The sequence below is a fragment of the Microcaecilia unicolor genome, chromosome 7 (assembly GCF_901765095.1).
Source record: "Microcaecilia unicolor chromosome 7, aMicUni1.1, whole genome shotgun sequence".
NCBI lineage: Eukaryota > Metazoa > Chordata > Amphibia > Gymnophiona > Siphonopidae > Microcaecilia > Microcaecilia unicolor.
The window spans coordinates 183,772,885-183,792,251 of record NC_044037.1 but is presented as its reverse complement, the minus strand read 5'-3'; the positions used below and the strand labels follow the sequence as shown (position 1 = coordinate 183,792,251).

The 19,367-nt window shown below is 38.3% G+C and overlaps 1 protein-coding gene across 1 annotated transcript in view; it reads left to right on the top strand.

The window, feature by feature from the left end:
• The window catches only part of POFUT2 (protein O-fucosyltransferase 2), a 49,354-nt gene extending 31,518 nt beyond the window's left edge, over window positions 1-17,836 (top strand). The window contains exons 6-9 of the mRNA XM_030210449.1: window positions 959-1,084; window positions 2,301-2,481; window positions 3,143-3,266; window positions 15,998-17,836. Coding sequence (XP_030066309.1) covers window positions 959-1,084; window positions 2,301-2,481; window positions 3,143-3,266; window positions 15,998-16,151 — 585 coding nt within the window. The 3' untranslated portion in view covers window positions 16,152-17,836. The remainder of the gene's footprint in view (window positions 1-958; window positions 1,085-2,300; window positions 2,482-3,142; window positions 3,267-15,997) is intronic.
• Window positions 17,837-19,367: the final 1,531 nt, after the last annotated feature.

The following is a 19,367-nucleotide window of genomic DNA, read 5'->3' as shown; positions in this document are numbered from 1 at the left end:
AACCACTTTACACTAAGATTCATCATAATAGAGTAGTTCTTCACATGCACCCTTAGTTCTTTCCTAATGTGGTGTTGGAGTTCCCGACTCAGTTTCCTGAAGGTCACTTGAGCATGAGTGGTCTGCAGAGTGCACTCCAGACTGAGAGATTAGTTTTAAATTGTCAAGTGCATCTCTAAAGGGAGTGGGTGGTCTAATTGGGAGAAAAGTGTTGAAAGTGAGGATCAAGGGGAATGATGGATTATCCACACCAGCTTTTTCTTGGAACCAGTTGACAAATGATTGTTACTTGAGTTCAGGTGACAATCCTGTACTTTGTATTTCCTATCAGCTGTTGTAAAGCCTATTGAACTGTTTTCTTGGATTTGTGTGTCCTGTTGGTTCTTAATAAAAAAAAAATTATTAAATTAATACGAGGTAAGCTGGTGTAATTCTACACACACTTGTTCGTAAACCTTTCCAAAAACAAATATAATTGACACAGTACAGTCTTGTGGTACACAAATATTATTGTTCATTGTCGCTGAATCCGAATTTGATTTCTTAAGGCCAGAGTGGTGAGTAGAGCTTTCTTGGATTTTTCTTCCTTTAGGACTGTAGTTTAAGCTTGAGCTGTGTCTCATGTGGACCACTGTAATGCTTGAGCTTTCCTCTGGTGCTCACGTGCAGGCTTTAGATTGGCCAGAATGAAATAACCAGGCTTTATCTTGGGGAAACCCAGATGGTCAACTGCTTTTCTATTGTTGCACCAACTGCATTTGTTATCCCTTTGACAGAGGTCCCAATTCAAGATTTTGATGCTTGCTTTGTGTGGCTCTGTTCATCAAATAAATAAATAGAATGTGCAGGATAAATGTGATGGATTCTTTCAGTTCTTAAGTGCAGAGACTTGTTCTCCTTTCTCTCACAATTGGGGTTTTTTTTTTTTTTTTTAGCATTCTTTATTCTTTTCCAATAGACCCGTCGAAGCATGGTGTTTGCCAAACATCTGCATGTAGTTGGGGATGAATTCCGAGCCAATTACCTTAACTCTACTGATGGATACGACAGGACGAATTACAGTGAGGACTGGGTAAAGATGAAGGTATCGTCTGCATATCTTCGATTTTAATTAAAAATCAACTTTTTATACGCTGCATCATTTGATATCGAATACTATTGTATGTCTTAGTTACACAACATAGTTGTGGCAACTAGGGCAGAAGTGAAAGAGTAAGAGATTCAGATTTTTCAAATATCAACAGTTATAAAAATATCACAAACAAACATTTATCCTCCACACAAACCTTTCTAGTGTCCTCAGCTCCACCCATAGATATTCCATCCATGCAAGACTGATTCACTCAAATATGTACATGCCATTTATCTGTCTCTGGAAGCTCTCAAGGAGCCAATTGTATTAATTGCTTTCTCAGACAAGAGGCTGTACTTACTGTGTTTTCATAAATGTTTAACTATACATCACGCAGTACTAAGGAGATGTGCTTCATAAATGTAATTAAACAGGCTCTAGTAGGGACAGCTGATATAGTCAAACACTATGACACTACGTATGCCTGTGAAAGGCCTTTACATTTCATCCCTGGATAAGCATAACTGGTTTGATATATACAACTTTTTGTTTGTTTTTTTGTCTATACTTGAAATTCAAAGTTCTTGTGCTTTCCTGTGTCTTTAATTTTCTAATTTATCTACATACAAAGCCTGTGTCAGCTTTGACTGTTGAATGAATCCATCAGATTTCTCCTTAATATGTGCATTTTACCACATTACAGTTTGTGGATGTAGAACTTTTTATATTGCTCTGCCTCTTAATACATAGTCCTGACAATCAAGCACTGAGACATACAACACAATAAAATCATCGGAAAAGCACACACTCCTTAGAAGTAAAGAGGATTTGAAGCAGGGTTACTCTCCAGATACCCGACCTTCAGGTTTCACAGCTGAGTATCTGGAGTGTAAAGGCTATTTTCCATGGATCCTGAGGCAGTAGTTGAAACTCTGACCACTGTCGACTGTGGAGTAAATGCAGGAGACATTTCAGCACATTGAAGTTGTGTTGAGTGCACATTTGATATTGGTCTTGATTACACACATTTTTGTTGCAAAGGAATTTTTTTTTAGCCAGTGATGACAGCAAGAACTCCATTATTTTAAGAGAGAATATTTTATGTTGGAGTTTGTTGAGGCTTTTTACTCCTTTTGCATATATATATTGAGACTTTGTCTTTAATATAAGATTTTTATTTATATCCATAATACTACTTTATTTTTAGCATGTCTTGGTTGTTTGGTAGGTAAAATTGGGCACTGCCCTAGGGGGTCCTTACCTTGGAGTTCACTTGAGAAGGAAAGACTTTATCTGGGGTCACAGAGATGATGTGCCCAGCCTTCAAGGAGCAGCTAAGAAAATCCATAGCCTGCTAAAGAAGCATAAACTTGAGAAAGTGTTTGTGGCTACAGATGCAGATGTGACAGGTATGTGTCTTTAGAAACTAGATCTCCATTCTTTCTGATACTCACTGTGCACTTAATTGTTAAGTGTCACCATTGTAATAATGGCTGGAACTCCTGCATACCCCAGAATAGGCCTGTGAATATTGCGCCACCCATCTCAGCTAGGGAATCAAATCCCAGTATCCCATATGGTAGTGCCATCAGGACAGCCCATAAGATGGTTTTGTATGATCATACCAATGAGACAGGACTAGAGTCTATATATGGTGCATAGCATAGCCCCAGGAACCGCGCCTAGGGGTTTACACCAACTAAAACCAGGTGTAAATTCCCACGCCTAAATTAGTCATGGATCAGGCACATTCTGTAACAGTGCACACAAATTCTGGAAATGCCCATGACCTTCCTATGTCCATGCCCCCTTTTCAGATCCACACACTAGAATTTATGCACAGATCTTTATAGAATATGCCTAGCATGATGTGCAATTGTTGCCAATTAGCATCAATTGATTATTAACACCCAGTTATTGGTGGTAATAAATTGTGCACACAAATTGGCATACACAATTTATAGAATCAGGGGATTAATACCTAACTTCATCTGTACATACATTTTGCTTTTTAATTAAAAAATATTGAGCAGTGAATTTTGTGTTGCCCTTCCTTTTCTCACTCTGCAGAACTTGAACAGCTAAGGAAACTTATTCCCCAGATGGTGAGATTTGAGCCTACCTGGGAAGAGCTGGAATTGTACAAAGATGGAGGAGTTGCAATTATTGACCAGTGGATCTGTGCACATGCCAGGTACCTGTTATGTTTTCTAATACTAAGGGCTACCAGCCATGCATACAGAATAGCAAGCCATACCCTTAGGCCCTAGCATATATGCTAAACAAATGTGGCCCAATCCACCCTCCCAGCAAAAAAACAACAAGGTAGTCTGCGTGTCCCAATCCACCTGGCATCATCCTGACACAGCAGGAAGGTCCCCAGTTCCTCCCATCCTGATTTAGCTCTTCATGATAGCAAGTATGGCCTCGATGTCCTCTGGTCTTTGCCCTAGGTCCTTGTGACAGTGAGGAGGTTGCTTTTAGAGTTCTGCTCATTATCACAAAGTTCACTTCTATATACACTGAACTCTTCTACAGAATCCTTGATACTCACAAATCCAAACCACACTGTAGAGACTCCCGACTTCCTGTTGTGAAGTGATGTTTGGAAGAACCACCACTGGCAGGAGGAAAGACCTTAAAAACATCCAAACATCACTTCATAATAGGAAGACGGGAGTTTCTACAGTGTGTGGTTTGGATTTGTCTTTAGAGAATCCACGTACGTGGAGAACTCAAAAGCCCCACGGAGAGACTCAAAACAAAGAGGGAAGTAGGTCAGAACCAGGCTATCCAAAGACAAGACCACTGGAGTGATGGAATGAAGCAAAGTTTATTGAAAAACAAACTGACTTGACACAACGTTGTGTTTCAGCCAGAGGGCCTACATCAGGAGTCTATAAATTAAAAACAAAATGTAATAATAAAGTGTAAACAAAAACAGACAACTTATGAACATATGAGAATAAACAATAATATAAAAATATGAAATGTAAATAAAAAATAAATAAATGTGTTTTACAACAGAGTGAAAGAAAAAAATGAGTGTGTATTTTACAAAGTAAAAAAAGGGAGGAAGTGTGTTTTTTAACAGAATAAAATTAAAGAAGGACTAACCTGTAACAATTGATTAAACAATTATTTAAAAAATATTTTATTGAAAAAAAGGAGTCCAGAAGTATGTATTTTTCAACAAAGTAAGAGAAAAAAGAGTGAATGTGTATTTTTCATCACAGTGAAATTAAAGAGGGACTAACCTGTGAAATTTTATTAAAAAATGAGAGTCCAGAAGTAGCGACAATGAATTGTGATGGTCTAGAGAAATAAAAGCACAAGCACTAAAAATAATCATAATATGCTGATATGTGTTAAGATTATGAGAAGAATTAATGGAAGGACACAGTAGGAGAAACCATAGCAGACGAATGAATCGCATAATAAATGAGCGGGGAAAAATGAACCTTGTGAAAAAGGTGCAGAAGAAATATCAAATTATATGGAAAAAAAATACATATATATATGATTAAATCTATATAGAGAAACACATCATAGCAACCAAAACTGATCCTGTGCACAAGTGCTGAGTGGCGGTATAACGCTAGTAGGTAGTGATGATGTGAGTGGGAGAAAAGAAGGATAAGCGATGATACATGCAATCTGGTACAATCGAGTATGAAAATGAAGTGAAAAAAGGCTGTATCTTACCTTTAAAAAGATCTTTGTTGACAAGCATAGCTGAATCGTGTATTAGACAAAGCTGATCGGCGATGTTGAAAACAGCTGATGAAAAACGAACGCCTTAAAAAGAAAAAAGCGCATGAAAAAAAGAGGGATGTGACGTGAGGATAACGGTCACACCAAGTGCTCAGGTTATAAATAAATATCTACAAAAATTAAAAACGTAAGGAATCCGTTCGAGTATGGAGAAACCAGTAAACTCACAAAAAATATGATCTGAAAAGCATAAAAATCCATGACGTATAATATATTAGCATATGTGACATAATCTGAGATGAACGGTGATGCTCCGGGATCAACTGGGAGATGACTAATATATTGCAATGTGAGGTTAAATAGGACGAAAGGAAGAGCGAAAAATATAAACAAATACTGTGCGAATTGAATTCGGGAATGAATGAATTAATTGCGAGGGCATGTAACAAACAGCGTGGGCAATGTAAAAAAATGATGTGAATGAATTAGGTAATATAAATGATGTCTTCAAAATAAAAATCCTTTGTTCTGAATAGTGCAGTCTCATGAATTTGTAATGTAATCAGGTGTGATAAAATAAAAATAAAAAATAAATTTTGAGGAGATTAAAAGTTTCATATTTATGATGCAATTGAAAGTTGTGAAGACTGGACAAAGATATAGGCTTGCTAAAACAAATAAACTATGTTGTTTGTTTAGGTAATCATAGCGAATGCTGCTATGTCTTTAACAATGTAAATGGTTCCCAGTGTGGAATCGTAATTATATATTTTGCAAAGTAAAGAATATTGGTCAATAAAAAAATGAATAATAAATTATGTTATGTCAAAAATAATGTTTTGCAAAGTAAAGAATATTCAATTAAAAATGGATAATGAATAATAAATAATGATATATCAAATAATGCTAAAAATGATAGCTATAAACATGTATCAAAAATAAGCAGTGAAAACCATATACATAAATAGCAAAGTAATGAAATAAAAATGTTGCAAATGGTAACTAAAATGTGATAGTTAATGAACAATAATAATGTTACAAAAATAAACAGAGAAAACCATGTACAGTAACATTAAAATTAACATTGGAGAAAAAATAACAGTGTTACTGAACATGGATAACAGTAAATTATTCCTGGAGTCTTTTGACGCTTAAAAACATATGAAGAATGTATGAAAGTGGAACACGTGCAATCAATGAAGACGCAAGTAACAACTCTTTAATATTAATAAAATAATATATAAAAAGGAATACAACGGACTAGATGAATAAAAAAAAATTTAAATTCCAAATAATAATTATAGTGTAATGAGACAGTACTTGCCATGGAACTGTACTAGATTAAACAGTGAATATTGTGAAACATGTATTGTCTTACGGTGAAAGAAAAAAGAACTATACAAATTTTTTTTTTAATTCCAAAAAATAAGAAACGAACATCATCAATATGTACCTGTGAATGTAATGTGCTGAAAGTGCCCTTTGTACTTGTAGCAAAAGTTTGGCAAAATTACCTCCTCTCCACTTCTTAGTGAAGGTCTTGAACACAAAAAAACGTAAATCTGCTGTAGTGTGATTAGCTGTTTACCAGTGTTGAACAAACTTTTCCTCATGATGCAGCTTCTGTGCTCTATGATACGCGTTTTAATGGCTCTGATGGTTTTTCCCACATATAGGAGAGGACATGGGCATTGAATGATGTAGATAACCAAGGTAGTGTTACATTCAGACGTGTGCTGCAAAACAAAGGTTTTCCTTGTAAATGGATGGGTAGAAGTGGTAGTTTCAAGACAGACTGCATACGCTACAGTGTCCACATTTCCTATGACCTAAATGTGGGATATCTGAAGTTATCCTGATTTCTGGTAAAGTGAAGGGTAAGATTTTTGTTTCTGGAATACGCAATGACTAATTCTTTGTTCTTAAAGCACTCAAGTCCTTCTAGAATGTGCCAATGTTTCCGGATGGAGCATGAGATATGTTTTGCCAAAAAAGAATATTTAAGTGTACAGACTATATCGGGAGCTTTCTTTTCTCGGGTGGACTTCAAAAGGCTTTTGCGATCTTGGGCCAAAGCTTTAGTGTATCCGCTGCTGATGTGCTTCTGAGGATATCCTCTTGCTGCGAATCTGTCGCCCATAGATTTAGCCTGTTGATTGAATTCTTCAAAATCTGTGCAGATCCGTCGTAGGCAAAGAAACTGGCATAGTGGAAGATTACTTTTGAGTTTGGGATTGTGATAGCTGGAATAATGCAGAAAGGTGTTCCAATCAGTCGGCTTCTTGTAAATCGTTGTTCTAAAGAAATATTCGTTCTTGGTGATTAAGTCCAAAAAATGAATCTCATTGTTGTCATGTTCCATCTTAAATCTGAGGTTAGGGTCTCTTGTGTTAAGCCAAAAAAGGAAATTAAAGTCTCTTCATTCCCTTGCCACAGAATGAAAATATCATAAGATACCGCCTTTTTCACTTAGTTTTCATACTTAGTTGTTCCAGATTGCATGTATCATCGCTTATCCTTCTTTTCTCCCGCTCACATCATCACTACCTACTAGCGTTATACCGCCACTCAGCACTTGTGCACAGGCTCAGTTTGGTTGCTATGATGTGTTCCTGTATATAGATTTAATCATATAATAAATTTTTCCATATAATTTGATATTTCTTCTGCACCTTTTTCACACGGTTCATTTTTTTCCCGCTCATTTATTATGCAACGATTCATTCGTCTGCTATGTTTCTCCTACTGTGTCCTTCCATTAACTCTTCTCATAATCTTTTTTTTAAATCATTTATTTATAATTTTTCATTTTACAAGGGTCACTTGCAAACAGTAATACAGAGGTGACTGCACATTAATACAAGATAAGAAGAAAATAATCCCAACTAGATATATGGATTGTATACAATCTTTCTCTTTCTTAGACCACAAAGTGAAGAAAAATAGAGCGAGTGAGATAAGACAAGGAGATCAATTAAACAATAAACAGAAAAAAAGAAAACATGGTATTAACCTGATTATCTGCAGATATTACTCATCTAATTCATTATTCCACATTGATCATCTGGTTGGCTTCTTCAAGACCAAATATGGTGTATAGTCAATTCATTTCATTGAGAACATACTTATTGTCCAGATTTTAGTTAGAAATAATACATCTGATTACATTCTCTCTCTTTTAAAAACCAGAAATTATTTAACAATACATATACTTAAGTCTCTAATTCAAATCCCACTGATTAAAGCAATCCCAGTTTTCACAGGCTTCACTCCTTTCGAAGTAATAATTATCTTCTCATAATCTTAACGCATATCAGCATATTCTGATTTTTTTAGTGCTTGTGCTTTTATTTCTCTAGACCATCACAATTCATTGTCGCTGCTTTTGGACTCTCATCAATATATATAAATGGCGAGTGTCATACTCACTCGCAAATGCGCAGTAGAGACCCTCTCTGCCCCGCCCCCGCGTCAATACGTGATGGGGGCGGAACAGAGAGGGTCTCTACTGCGCATTTGTGAGGGACACTGCCGTCGCTAACGCTCCCCCCACCCGGAGTCGCCGCCGCCACCCACCTTCCACCCGGTCGGGCCCTCGCTCCGCTATTGAAACAGCAAGGGCACACAGCACACAGCTCTGCTGAGCTGCCGTCAGCCTTCCTTCTTCTTCTCTGCCTGTGTCCCGCCCTCGACGACGTTACGTCACACGAGGGCGGGACACAGGCAGAGAAGAAGAAGGAAGGCCACGGCAGCTCAGCAGAGCTGTGTGCTGCGTGCCCTCGCTGTTTCAATAGCGGAGCGAGGGCCCGACCGGGTGGAAGGTGGGTGGCGACGGCTCTGGGGGGGGCGAACTCGGAGGGGAAGCAGCAGCGGCGAACTCAGCGGCGGGGGGGGGGGCCTTTCAACCCCCCCCCCCCCCCCCTTCCTATACTAGCCCGTTTTTACGGGCTGAGTGGCTAGTTTTTAAATAAAATTTCACAGGTTAGTCCCTTTTTAATTTCAGTGTGATGAAAAATACACACTCACTCTTTTTTCTCTTTGTTGAAAAATACATACTTCTGGACTCCTTTTTTTCAATAATATATTTTTTAAATAATCGTTTAATCAATTGTTACAGGTTAGTCCTTCTTTAATTTTATTCTGTTAAAAAACACACTTCCTCCCTTTTTTTTTTTACTTTGTAAAATACACACATACTCATTTTTTCTTTCACTCTGTTGTAAAACACATTTATTTTTTTATTTTTTCTTCTTTTTACCCTTATACCCAAATATGCTTGGTAAAGATTGGTCTTGTAAAATTAATACCTGTGTTATATCCATGTTTTATCATGTTTTACAAACTATGGAGTATTACATTTTCTTGTTCATGTTCTATCCACCCAAGACTTAAAAAGTTTATGTTGGAATTATGCTATAAATACACAAAGTAAAATGAATACATTTACATTTCATATTTTTATATTATTGTTTATTCTCATATGTTCATAAGTTGTCTGTTTTTGTTTATGTTTACACTTTATTATTACATTTTGTTTTTAATTTATAGACTCCTGATGTAGGCCCTCTGGCCGAAACACAACGTTGTATCGAGTCAGTTTGTTTTTCAATAAACTTTGCTTCATTCCATCACTCCAGTGACCCTGTCTTTGGATAGCCTGGTTCTGACCCACTTCCCTTTTTGTTTTGGATTTGTCATTATCACAAAGTGACTGTTCCCCTGCTAAATTGGTTTGGCCTTTTCCAAACACTACAGAAATTTGCTTCCTTTCTTTTGATTAAAAAAAAATGTTCTTGTTATTAAGTAAATAGTTAAAATGATCTTGGAACATTTAGTTGTTACCCCTGTGCTCATGCTCTCTGTCCTCTACCTAGAGGCAGGGTTTTCAAAGTTAGTGCTTCTATTGAGCCTATAGGGGATCACTTGGCAGCTATAGACGAGATTAAGAATCTAAAAGATTTGTTTCTGAACTTATTAATAGCTAAAAGTGTAAGGCATGCCTTTGTGGTTGGTTGTGAGCTTAGTTAGTAATCTCATTTGACTGAAACATAAAATGTAGTGAGGATGAGCTTGTTTATTTTATTTATTTATGTTATTATTTATTTGGATTTTGCTCACACCTTTTTCAGTAGTAGCTGAAGGTGATCTATTCTAATAAATCACTGTAAAAGAGATTTTTCCTTTGAAAATTACCTTGTGGATTCACAGATACCCTTGCAAAATTCCTGACCAAGTTTCTAAAATTGTCTACATAAAGATTCTGACCTAGAAACAAACGAAGAAAAATAGCAGCAGATGAAAGCGTATAGCCTATCCAGCCTGCCCATTCACACCAACTACTAAGCTGTACAATTTTTTCCCTCTCCCTCAGAAACACTCTGGACAGTTCTATAAAGTTGTGCTACAATGCAGTGCAAGGAGCACCAATTCTAGAATGAAATCAGTGCTCTCTGATTCCATTACAGAATGCTAGTGCAACACCACATTGAGGTGCCCAAAAGGAAGGTGCACCCATTCAAGCAAGGTGCTTAAGTGGGCATTCCTAAATGAACATAAGAATAGCCGTATTGGGTCAGACCAATGTTCCATGTAGCCCAGTGTCCTGCTTCCAACAGTGGCCAAGCCAGGTCACAAGTACCTGGCAGAAACTCAATTAGTAACAACATTCCATGCTACCAATCCCTAGGGTAAGCAGTGTCTTCCCCCATGTCCATCTGAATAATAGACTGTAGACTTTTCCTCCAGGAACTTATCCAAATGTTTTTTGAACCCATATACACTAATTGCTGTTACCACATCCTCCGGCAGCAAGTACCAGAGCTTAATTATTCTTTGAGTGAAAAAATACTTCCTCCTATTAGTATTAAAAGTATTTCCATGTAATTTCATTGATTGTCCCCTGGTCTTTGCAGTTTTTGAAAGAGTGAAAAATGGATTCACTTCTACCAGTTCCATACCACTCAGGATTTTATAGACCTCAGTCATATCCCTCCTCAGCAGTCTGTTTTCCAAACCGATGAGCCCTAGCCTCTTTAGCCTTTCTTCATATGGGGGGAGTTCCATCCCCTTTATCATTTTGGTCACTCTTTGAAGCTTTTCTAATTTCGCTATATCTTTTTGAGATACGGCGACCAGAATTGAACGCAGTACTCAAGGTGAGGTCTCACCATGGAGAGATACAGAGGCATTATAATATTCTTTGTCTTATTTTGCATCCCTTTCCTAAGAATCATATAGCATAGCATAGTAATTCCTAGCATCCTGTTTGCTTTTTTGGCTGCCGCCTCTGCCGCACGCTGGGCAGAAGATTTCAGCTTATTGTCTACAATGACACCCAGATCTTTTTCCTGAGTGCTGACTCCTAAGGTGGACCTTAGCATCAGGTAACTATGATTTGGATTATTCTTCCCAATGTGCATCACTTTGCATTTTTCCATATTAAATTTCATCTGCCATTTGGATGCCCAGTCTTCCAGTTTACTAAGGTCTTCCTTCAATTTTTCATAATCTGCATTAGTTTTGACAACTTTGAATTGTTTTGTGTCATCTGCACATTTAATCACCTCACTTGTTCCGTCTTACAGATCATTTATAAATATGTTAGCACCAGTCCCATTACAGATTCCTTCGGTACTCCACTGTTCACCCTCCTCCATTGAGAAAAATAGTCATTTAACCCTACTCTCTGTTTTTCTGTCCAATAAACCAATTCCTAATCCACAGAAGGACATTACCTTCTATCCCATGACTTTTTAATTTTCTCAGGAGTCTCATGAGGAACTTCGTCAAAAGCTTTCTGAAAATCCAGATGCACTACATCAACTGGCTCACCTTTATCCACATGTTTATTTACACCTTCAAAGAAATTAAGCAAATTGGTGAGGCATGACTTCCCTTGGCTGAACACTTACTGACTTTGTCCCATTAAACCATGTTTGTGTTTGCGTTTATAAATATATTCTTTATAATAGTTTCCACTATTTTGCCTGACACTGAAGTCAGGCTTACTAGTCTCTAATTTCCCAGATCACTCCTGCAACCCTTTTTAAACTCTGCATTACATTAAGCAGCCTCCAATCTTCAGGTACAGATCACTAACAACAGATCAGCAATTTCATGTTTGAGTTCTTTCAGTACCTTGGGGTGTATACCATCTGGTCCAGGTGATTTATAACTCTTTAACTTGTGAATTTGGCTTAGTACATCTTCTAGGTTCACTGAGATTTCTTTCAGTTGCTTCGCATTGTCACCCTTGAAAACCATTTCCAGTAGAGTTAGATCTCTTACATATTCTTCCATAAAGACCGAAGCAAAGAATTAATTCAATCTCTCTGCTATGGCCTTGTCCTCCCTGAGTACTCCTTTTGCTCCTTCTTGATCTAATGGTCCCAAGGATTCCCTTACAGGCTTTCTTCTTCTGATGTACCTGAAAAAAGGTGTTACTATGAGTTTTTGTCTCCACGGCAAGTTTTTCTTCATATTCTGTTTTAGCCTTCTTTTAGTGCTTTGCATCTGCCCTGACACTGCTTATGTTGCTTCTTATTTTCTTCATTCAGATCTTTGAAGGATGCTCTTTTGGCTCTAATAACCTCTTTCACTTCACCTTTTAATCACGCTGGCTGTCGTTAGCTCTTCTTTCCACCTTTGTTAATATATGGAATACATCTGGTCTGGGCTTCCACAATGGTATTTTTAAACAACATCCACACCTGATTTAAAATCCTAACCTTTGCAGCCAACCCCTTCAGCTTCTTATTTATTTATTTATTGATTCATTCATTCATTCATTCATTCATTCATTCATGCTTGTATCCCACAATTATCCAAAAATGAGTTTTGGTTCAATATGGCATGCATTTAACAGTTGTTAGATATTGCATTGATTCAATTACATTTACAAGGTTGTATGATGCTGTGTTTTACAGTGGTTGGCAAGATAACTATTGGTGCATATGGAATAGTCAGTGGGTTCCTCGAGAAGATGTCTTAACCATTTTCCTCATTTTTTTCATAGTCGCCCTTTCAAAAATTGAATGCCGCTACAGTAGATTTCTTTAGTGATTTCACTCCAGATATCGGATCAGATTTGATCATGTTATGATCACTGTTTCCCAGTGGATCCAATGCTCACATCTGATAGTATGCTTTAAGATACACATGTTGATGGTGGACACGCCCATGGCCCACTCATACCTTGCCCATGTGTATACCTTGCAAGTGTGTGTTAAGGTGCTTATGTGCTACCTTACAGAATAGAGCACAGTGCATTAGAACACACAACTGCCAATATAGGTTCCCCTTTGTGCGTACAAAATGTGCATAACTGCTGCACACCATTTCTAAAATTGCCTCATATACTTGTTTCATGCTTTCTTGAATTTGGATATCATCATTGTCTCCACCATATCCACTAGGAGGTTGTTCCATGTATCAGCCACCATTTCCATAAAGAAATAGTTCTTTAGATAACGCCAGGATCTGTCCCCTTTTACCTTTATATTTGGCTCCCTCATTCCAGAGCTTCTTTTGAATTTAAAGAAGACTGCTTTTTTTGTATTTATGTCTTGGATGTATTTAAATGTCTCTATTATATCTCCCCTATCCCAACTTTCTTCCAGAGTATATGTATTTTGATCTTTAAGCAGGGTCTGTCCCAATAGGCCCTCCACAATATGGCTTACAAAAATGTTGAAGAGAACTGGATCAAGGACTGATCCTGTAGCACACCACTAGTAACACCCCTTATCACATAGTGAACTCCATTTACCACTACCCTTTGTTGCCTTCCACTCAACCAGTTAATCATCTAGCTGTCCTCAGTGATCCAACTCATTGGTCTAACAAGACCAATCTCTTATAAAACCATTCTGCTTCAGATAGGACTGGCTTCTGTTCTAGCAGTATTTCCATTCATTTACTCACTGTTGTGATCAGACTAAACAGCCTGTAGTTTCTATCCTCCTTACTTTGGCGTTTTAAGGAGGGAACCACATCAGCCTGTTTCTGGTCCTTTGGGACCACTCTGAACTCCAGAGAATGCTGAAAAGGACAAACAGAGGAGCTGCCAGTTTCCCTAAGCTTCTTTAGTACCCTCGGTTGTATCCCATCCAGCAACATTGCTTTATCTACTTTTAATTCAGGTATCTCCTTATTAATACATTCTTCTAAATATCATTCAAAGTGTACCTTACTTCCATTCCTATTTGTGTCCTTCTTCTGTGGTCCTTCTTCTTGGTCCTTCCTTAGTGAACACCGAGCAGAACTATTTGTTAAACAATTTGCTTTTTCCTCTACATATTCCTCCCCTTCACCTTTGAGTTTTACAATGCCACTTTTGCACTTCCTATCACTAACATTTCTATAATTCTTATCTCCACCTTTTACTGTATTTTGCTGTTTTCTCTTCCATTTGGCTTTTCCCTTTTCTGACAGCTTTTCTTATTTTTCTTTCTCTTTCTGCAATCTCTTGTAGTTTATGAATGTAGCCTTTTTTCCTTTTCCTCTGTGACTACTTTTGAAAATCATGGTGGCTTAATTTTCCTCTTATTTTTCTTTACTTTCCTAACAAACAAGGATCATTGCTGTTACATTATCTCCTTTCAGTTTGTCTACTACATTTCCACTTCCCCTGGGTATTCCCATCCAGCTAACGGTCTCCTTGAGATACTTTCCCTTCTTGACAAAGTTATTTTCCTGAAGTATAGGACCCTTGTTTTTGAATGAACCTTCATTGTCTGATCTCAAGTACTGAATAACACTATCCAGTAATCACTGGATCCTAGGTGATCATCCCTGATTACATCAAACACTTCCTCCATTTGTATGCATCAGGTGCAGTATCATCCCCTTTCACTTGGGTTCTGCTACCAACTAGTGGAAGAGTTCTCCTTGTAGAGAATCTAGGATCTCCTTACTTCTACACAACATGGCAGCTGGGATGTCCCAATCAACATCCAATGGATTGAAGTCATCTAGCAATAGCAATTCCTCTTTCATGGTAATTTTAGGAATGTCATAGGAACATAAGAGTAGCCATACTGGGTCAGATCAGTGGTCTATCTAGCCCAGTATCTTAGTTCCAGCAGTGGCCAATTCAGGTCACAAGTACCGAACAGAATCCCAAATAGTAGCAAGATTCATGCCATTGATCCCAGGGACAATCAGTGGCTTTCGCCATGTCTATCTCAATAGTAGACTATGGAAGTTTCCTCCAGGAACTCGTCCAAACCCTTTTTAAGCCCAGATACACTAACTGCTGATACCACATCCTCTGGCAATGAGACTCAGAGTTTAACTATTCGTTGAGTGAAAAAATATTTCCTCCTTTTCGTTTTAAAAGTAGTACCATGTGACTTCCTTGAGTGTCCCCTAGTTTTTGTACTTTTTGAAAGAGTAAAAAATTGATCTATGTTTAACCGTTCTACACCACTAAGTATTTTGTAGACCTCTATCATAACCCCCCAGCTGTCTCTTTTTTCCAAGGTCCTAACCTTTTAAGCCTTTCCTTATATCAGAGGAGTTCCATCACCTTAATCATTTTGGTCACCCTGCTTTGAACCTTTTCTAATTCTGCTAAATCGTTTTTGAGATACAGAGACCAGAACTGCACACAGTACTCAAGATATGGTTGCACCATGGAGCGATACAGTGGCATTATAATATTCTTTGTCTTATTTTCTATCCTTTTCCTAATAATTCCTAGCATGTCTTCCATTAAGTCTCTGTCGAGATTTGAGCATGAGGTTACTTTGTATGTAAAGTAAATGTTGAATTTGCACCGAAGATAAGAATTCCTGCAAGGTTTAAAATAAAAAGTCTCATGGCTTCTACTGCTATGCAATAAACATTGAACAAAAGCTAAGTAACTTGTAGGTTTCAAATAGGGCAAAATTTTGCCTAAGACATGTTATTTTACTGTTAATCCCATTTACAGTATTAGTAATTAGGTTTCATTGTATAAAATGGGACATGTGCTAATATAACACAAGTTAGTGGTAAAATAATACATCTTAACAGTAGCCCACATTGAAAACTATGCCCCTAATTTTGGTACAAGGCAGAAACCTACACATAAAAAAAGAAGTTATTCCATACTAAAATAGTGGTCAAATAGCACTACAGGACTTTTGCTTACTAATTAAATCTGACCCTTTGAAATAAGTCATTGAATTCTCTTTCCCGGTAACTTGTTCTATGTTTACTCTTCCACAGGTACTTTATAGGAACTTCTGTCTCGACTTTCTCCTTCCGGATTCATGAGGAAAGGGAGATCTTAGGCTTTGACCCTCGTACCACCTACAATAGGTTTTGTGGTGATAATGAGCGAAATTGTGAGCAGCCCACACACTGGAAAATTGCATATTGAGTTAAAGAACAAGGAAAAAACAACAACAGTATATACAATAAGAAGAATCATCCTTTGAGAAAAGAAGTCTGCCAGTATAAAGCTCTATAGCTCACTTGTTTTCTCTTTGTTGTACAAACAGACAACAGCACATCGCTGTGTTCGTCAAGTGATCGTGCGCTCCTCATTGATCTCTGCTGCAAATAATTGTGCATGCCAAACGTTAGGTACTTCGGCCTTAATGGGAAGTGAAATTATCTGGTGGTAGAGATTGCTAACAAAGAGAATTATTGCTACTAGAAAATGGAGTTTAAGGACAGATTATTTTAAAAGTTCTTTCCCCCAGTTTTTTTTTTCTAACCTCTGTGCCTCTACAGTGTGTGTTAATAAGTGTTGATGGGATATAATGTGCTGGTTCACATCCCTAATTGACCATAACGGTTTCATTTCTGATTTCTTGTAAGCACAAACATTAGTGGATTAGCCAACTTCATCACATTAGTGTGAGTTCAGGTGCAATGTGTATGTAAAATACAATGGGTTACCAAAGAGGAAGAGCTATGTCTCCTGTTGAATAATGATTGTTTTTATAGTGGAAGGAACTTGAATGAGCATCTACTGCTTATCTTTGGTACCCCTTTCAGTTGGCCTCCAGCATTTGGTGTGGTTCAGTCATATTGCAGATGGATGGTGCACTGCAGTCTGAGCATTTCATGTGTTCTGCCTTGCTGTCTAGTCTCTTGAGTCTCATACTATTGCAAATAGCAGCTTTGCAAACTGTAATTGAAAATGAAATAGATTATGATGCACCTCCTTGCCAGGCAATCTGTGAGCAGCAGGCATAACTTCTCTCAGCTATTAGTAGATTTGGCATGCACATTAACAGCAACAAAATTCATTTCCTTTTCTCCTACCTCCCTTTTTAATGTGCTTTTTTAAAAAAACTATTTTTAACATTTTTAGTGAAGTGTAGAGCTTGTGAAAGGTACTGGATTGACAGAGAACACAATGCACAGGTTGCAGCAATATAAAAGAATGCTTCCCCGTGCTGTTTTTTCAATGTGTTTCAACCCTGTTCCTTGGATAAGGCGGGTCATTCTGTTTACATGCCTGGGCAATCCTGGGTACATCTGCTGAGACTGGCAACAGGGGTGACAAACTGGCAGAGGCTTGTAGTCATGTGATATCTGTCCACTAGGAGCTGAACTGAGACCAGTCACTTAAGACATCTTACGTCCCTCCTAACGAGCTGGATTTGAACTGATAACTGGTGGTCAGTACTGTTCTGCATCTAGTTTAAATGGAGTGGCACCTGGGTGAATGGTGACAGGCTGGAGACACTGGCACCATACGATGTTCCTCTGGCCATGTCTGGCCTATGTGTCATTGTTCATTGGCCTCCTCTGAACTGATGGCGTCTTCCTTAAGTCACCGGTTCCATGATCACGGGGCTTGGATGACAGAACCTAAAACTTGAGATTAGGTTCTTTTCTCTGGCTGTGAACTACTAGTTGACAGTATTATATGTAGGTAATTCAGGTTCTGATGTTTGGCTGCACAAAGGCATGACTTTGAGCTGGAAGTCAGGGTAGCCACACATAAAGGAATGCTAAGAGACTCATCTGTATACAGTGACATATCACTGTTTTACTACTACTACTATTAAACATTTCTATAGCGCTACTAGACTTACGCAGCGCTGTACAAATTAACATGAAAAGACAGTCCCTGCTCAACAGAGCTTACAATCTAAATTGGACAGACAGACAGCTAGGGGTGGGGAAATTGCAGTGGTAGGGCTTTTACTAAGGCTTTTCTCCCATTCTGTGTCTGGGGAAAATGCTTAGTAAATCAGGCCTTCTGATATTTAGCCATAGAACAGATAGGCAGTTTCCCTTGGTATTACCACACCATTGTGCCTTACCGTGCTCTGAAAAGTTCTTTGGGAAAGTTCTCTCAGTGGTGACTATTTAGCTGGTGGATTTTAGTGATGGGAACTAGTCATGGGGAACTACACAGACACGTCCAACCTATCTCATAGCCCAATAAAGTGCTATTAGATGATATGTCTGTATATACAGTGTTGTTTCTTAGAAGGGGCTATTCTAGACTATATAAGTAGTGCCACAGTATGAGGACCAGATTACATAGAACCTGTTGTGAACTGTATTAATTATGTGGAGGATAAATCTTTTTTAAAGTAATTAAGTTGTGCTTCATATGGTCTCTATTCCTTTGTGGTACCAAACAGCTGGTAACTACATTCTGTGATATGTATAGATGTGCTTAAGTTTGACTGTCAAGGGTAAATTAAGTAGCAGTCTTGTAATAGCCAATTGTGAGTTCTTTCACGTCTTACACTTGGACCCTTCTTTGTACCATCAGTCTGCTGTTTTGTTGTCCAAAGCTAGTCCAGTTTCTTGAAAGCACTAACATCCTTTACTCTTTCCAGTTTCCATACGAACATAATTCTGAACCTCTCCTCCTTGCCCTCCACGACACTATTCGCACTTCTTTAGACCAGCATAACTCGGTTATTCTAATGTCTCTTGACCTCTCTTCGTTTTGATCTCGTTGACCATCCCCTTCTTCATGGGTCGCTTATCTGAGCAGATATGCTGCCTGGCCTGGGAGTGGGGGAAGGGGAGGCACTGTTGCCTCGGCCTACGTTTGCTTGTACCACCAGTTTTTTCTTGGGCAAGATGGCATGGTTTCTGGGGAAAGCAGATGCTGCAGCCTTCTCCCCAGATCAGTCACAATTCTGAATATAGGATGGGTGGATTTTGGAATCACTTTCCTTCAAAAACTTCACCCCCCACTCAGGTGCATGTTATGAGGCATTTGCATATTTCAGACCAGTAAGCATTTCTAAGCCTTTATGCCAGTAGTTTTCCTCTGTCGCGTGCCATTATAGTTCTGTGGAGATGGGAAATATACTGTAAGTGAGCTAAATGATTCTTCAATACAAAACATATTTTAAAGTATGTGTCTTTGTTTGTTTTTGGCTCAGAAGCTGCTACTTAAGAACATAAGCATTGCTTTCCTTGTCATCAAGCAGATGCAGCCATTACAGATGGGTTGTGTCCATCAACCAGCAGAGGGAGATAGAGAGCACACTTTTTCAGTGCCTCATACCAGCTTGCTCCACTGCCTCTCTTCAGTATTCTCTATCTCCCCTAGCAGAGTGGCTGCAGCTACTTCGAGCTCCATCAAAAATCTGCCTGGAGGTTGCTCCTG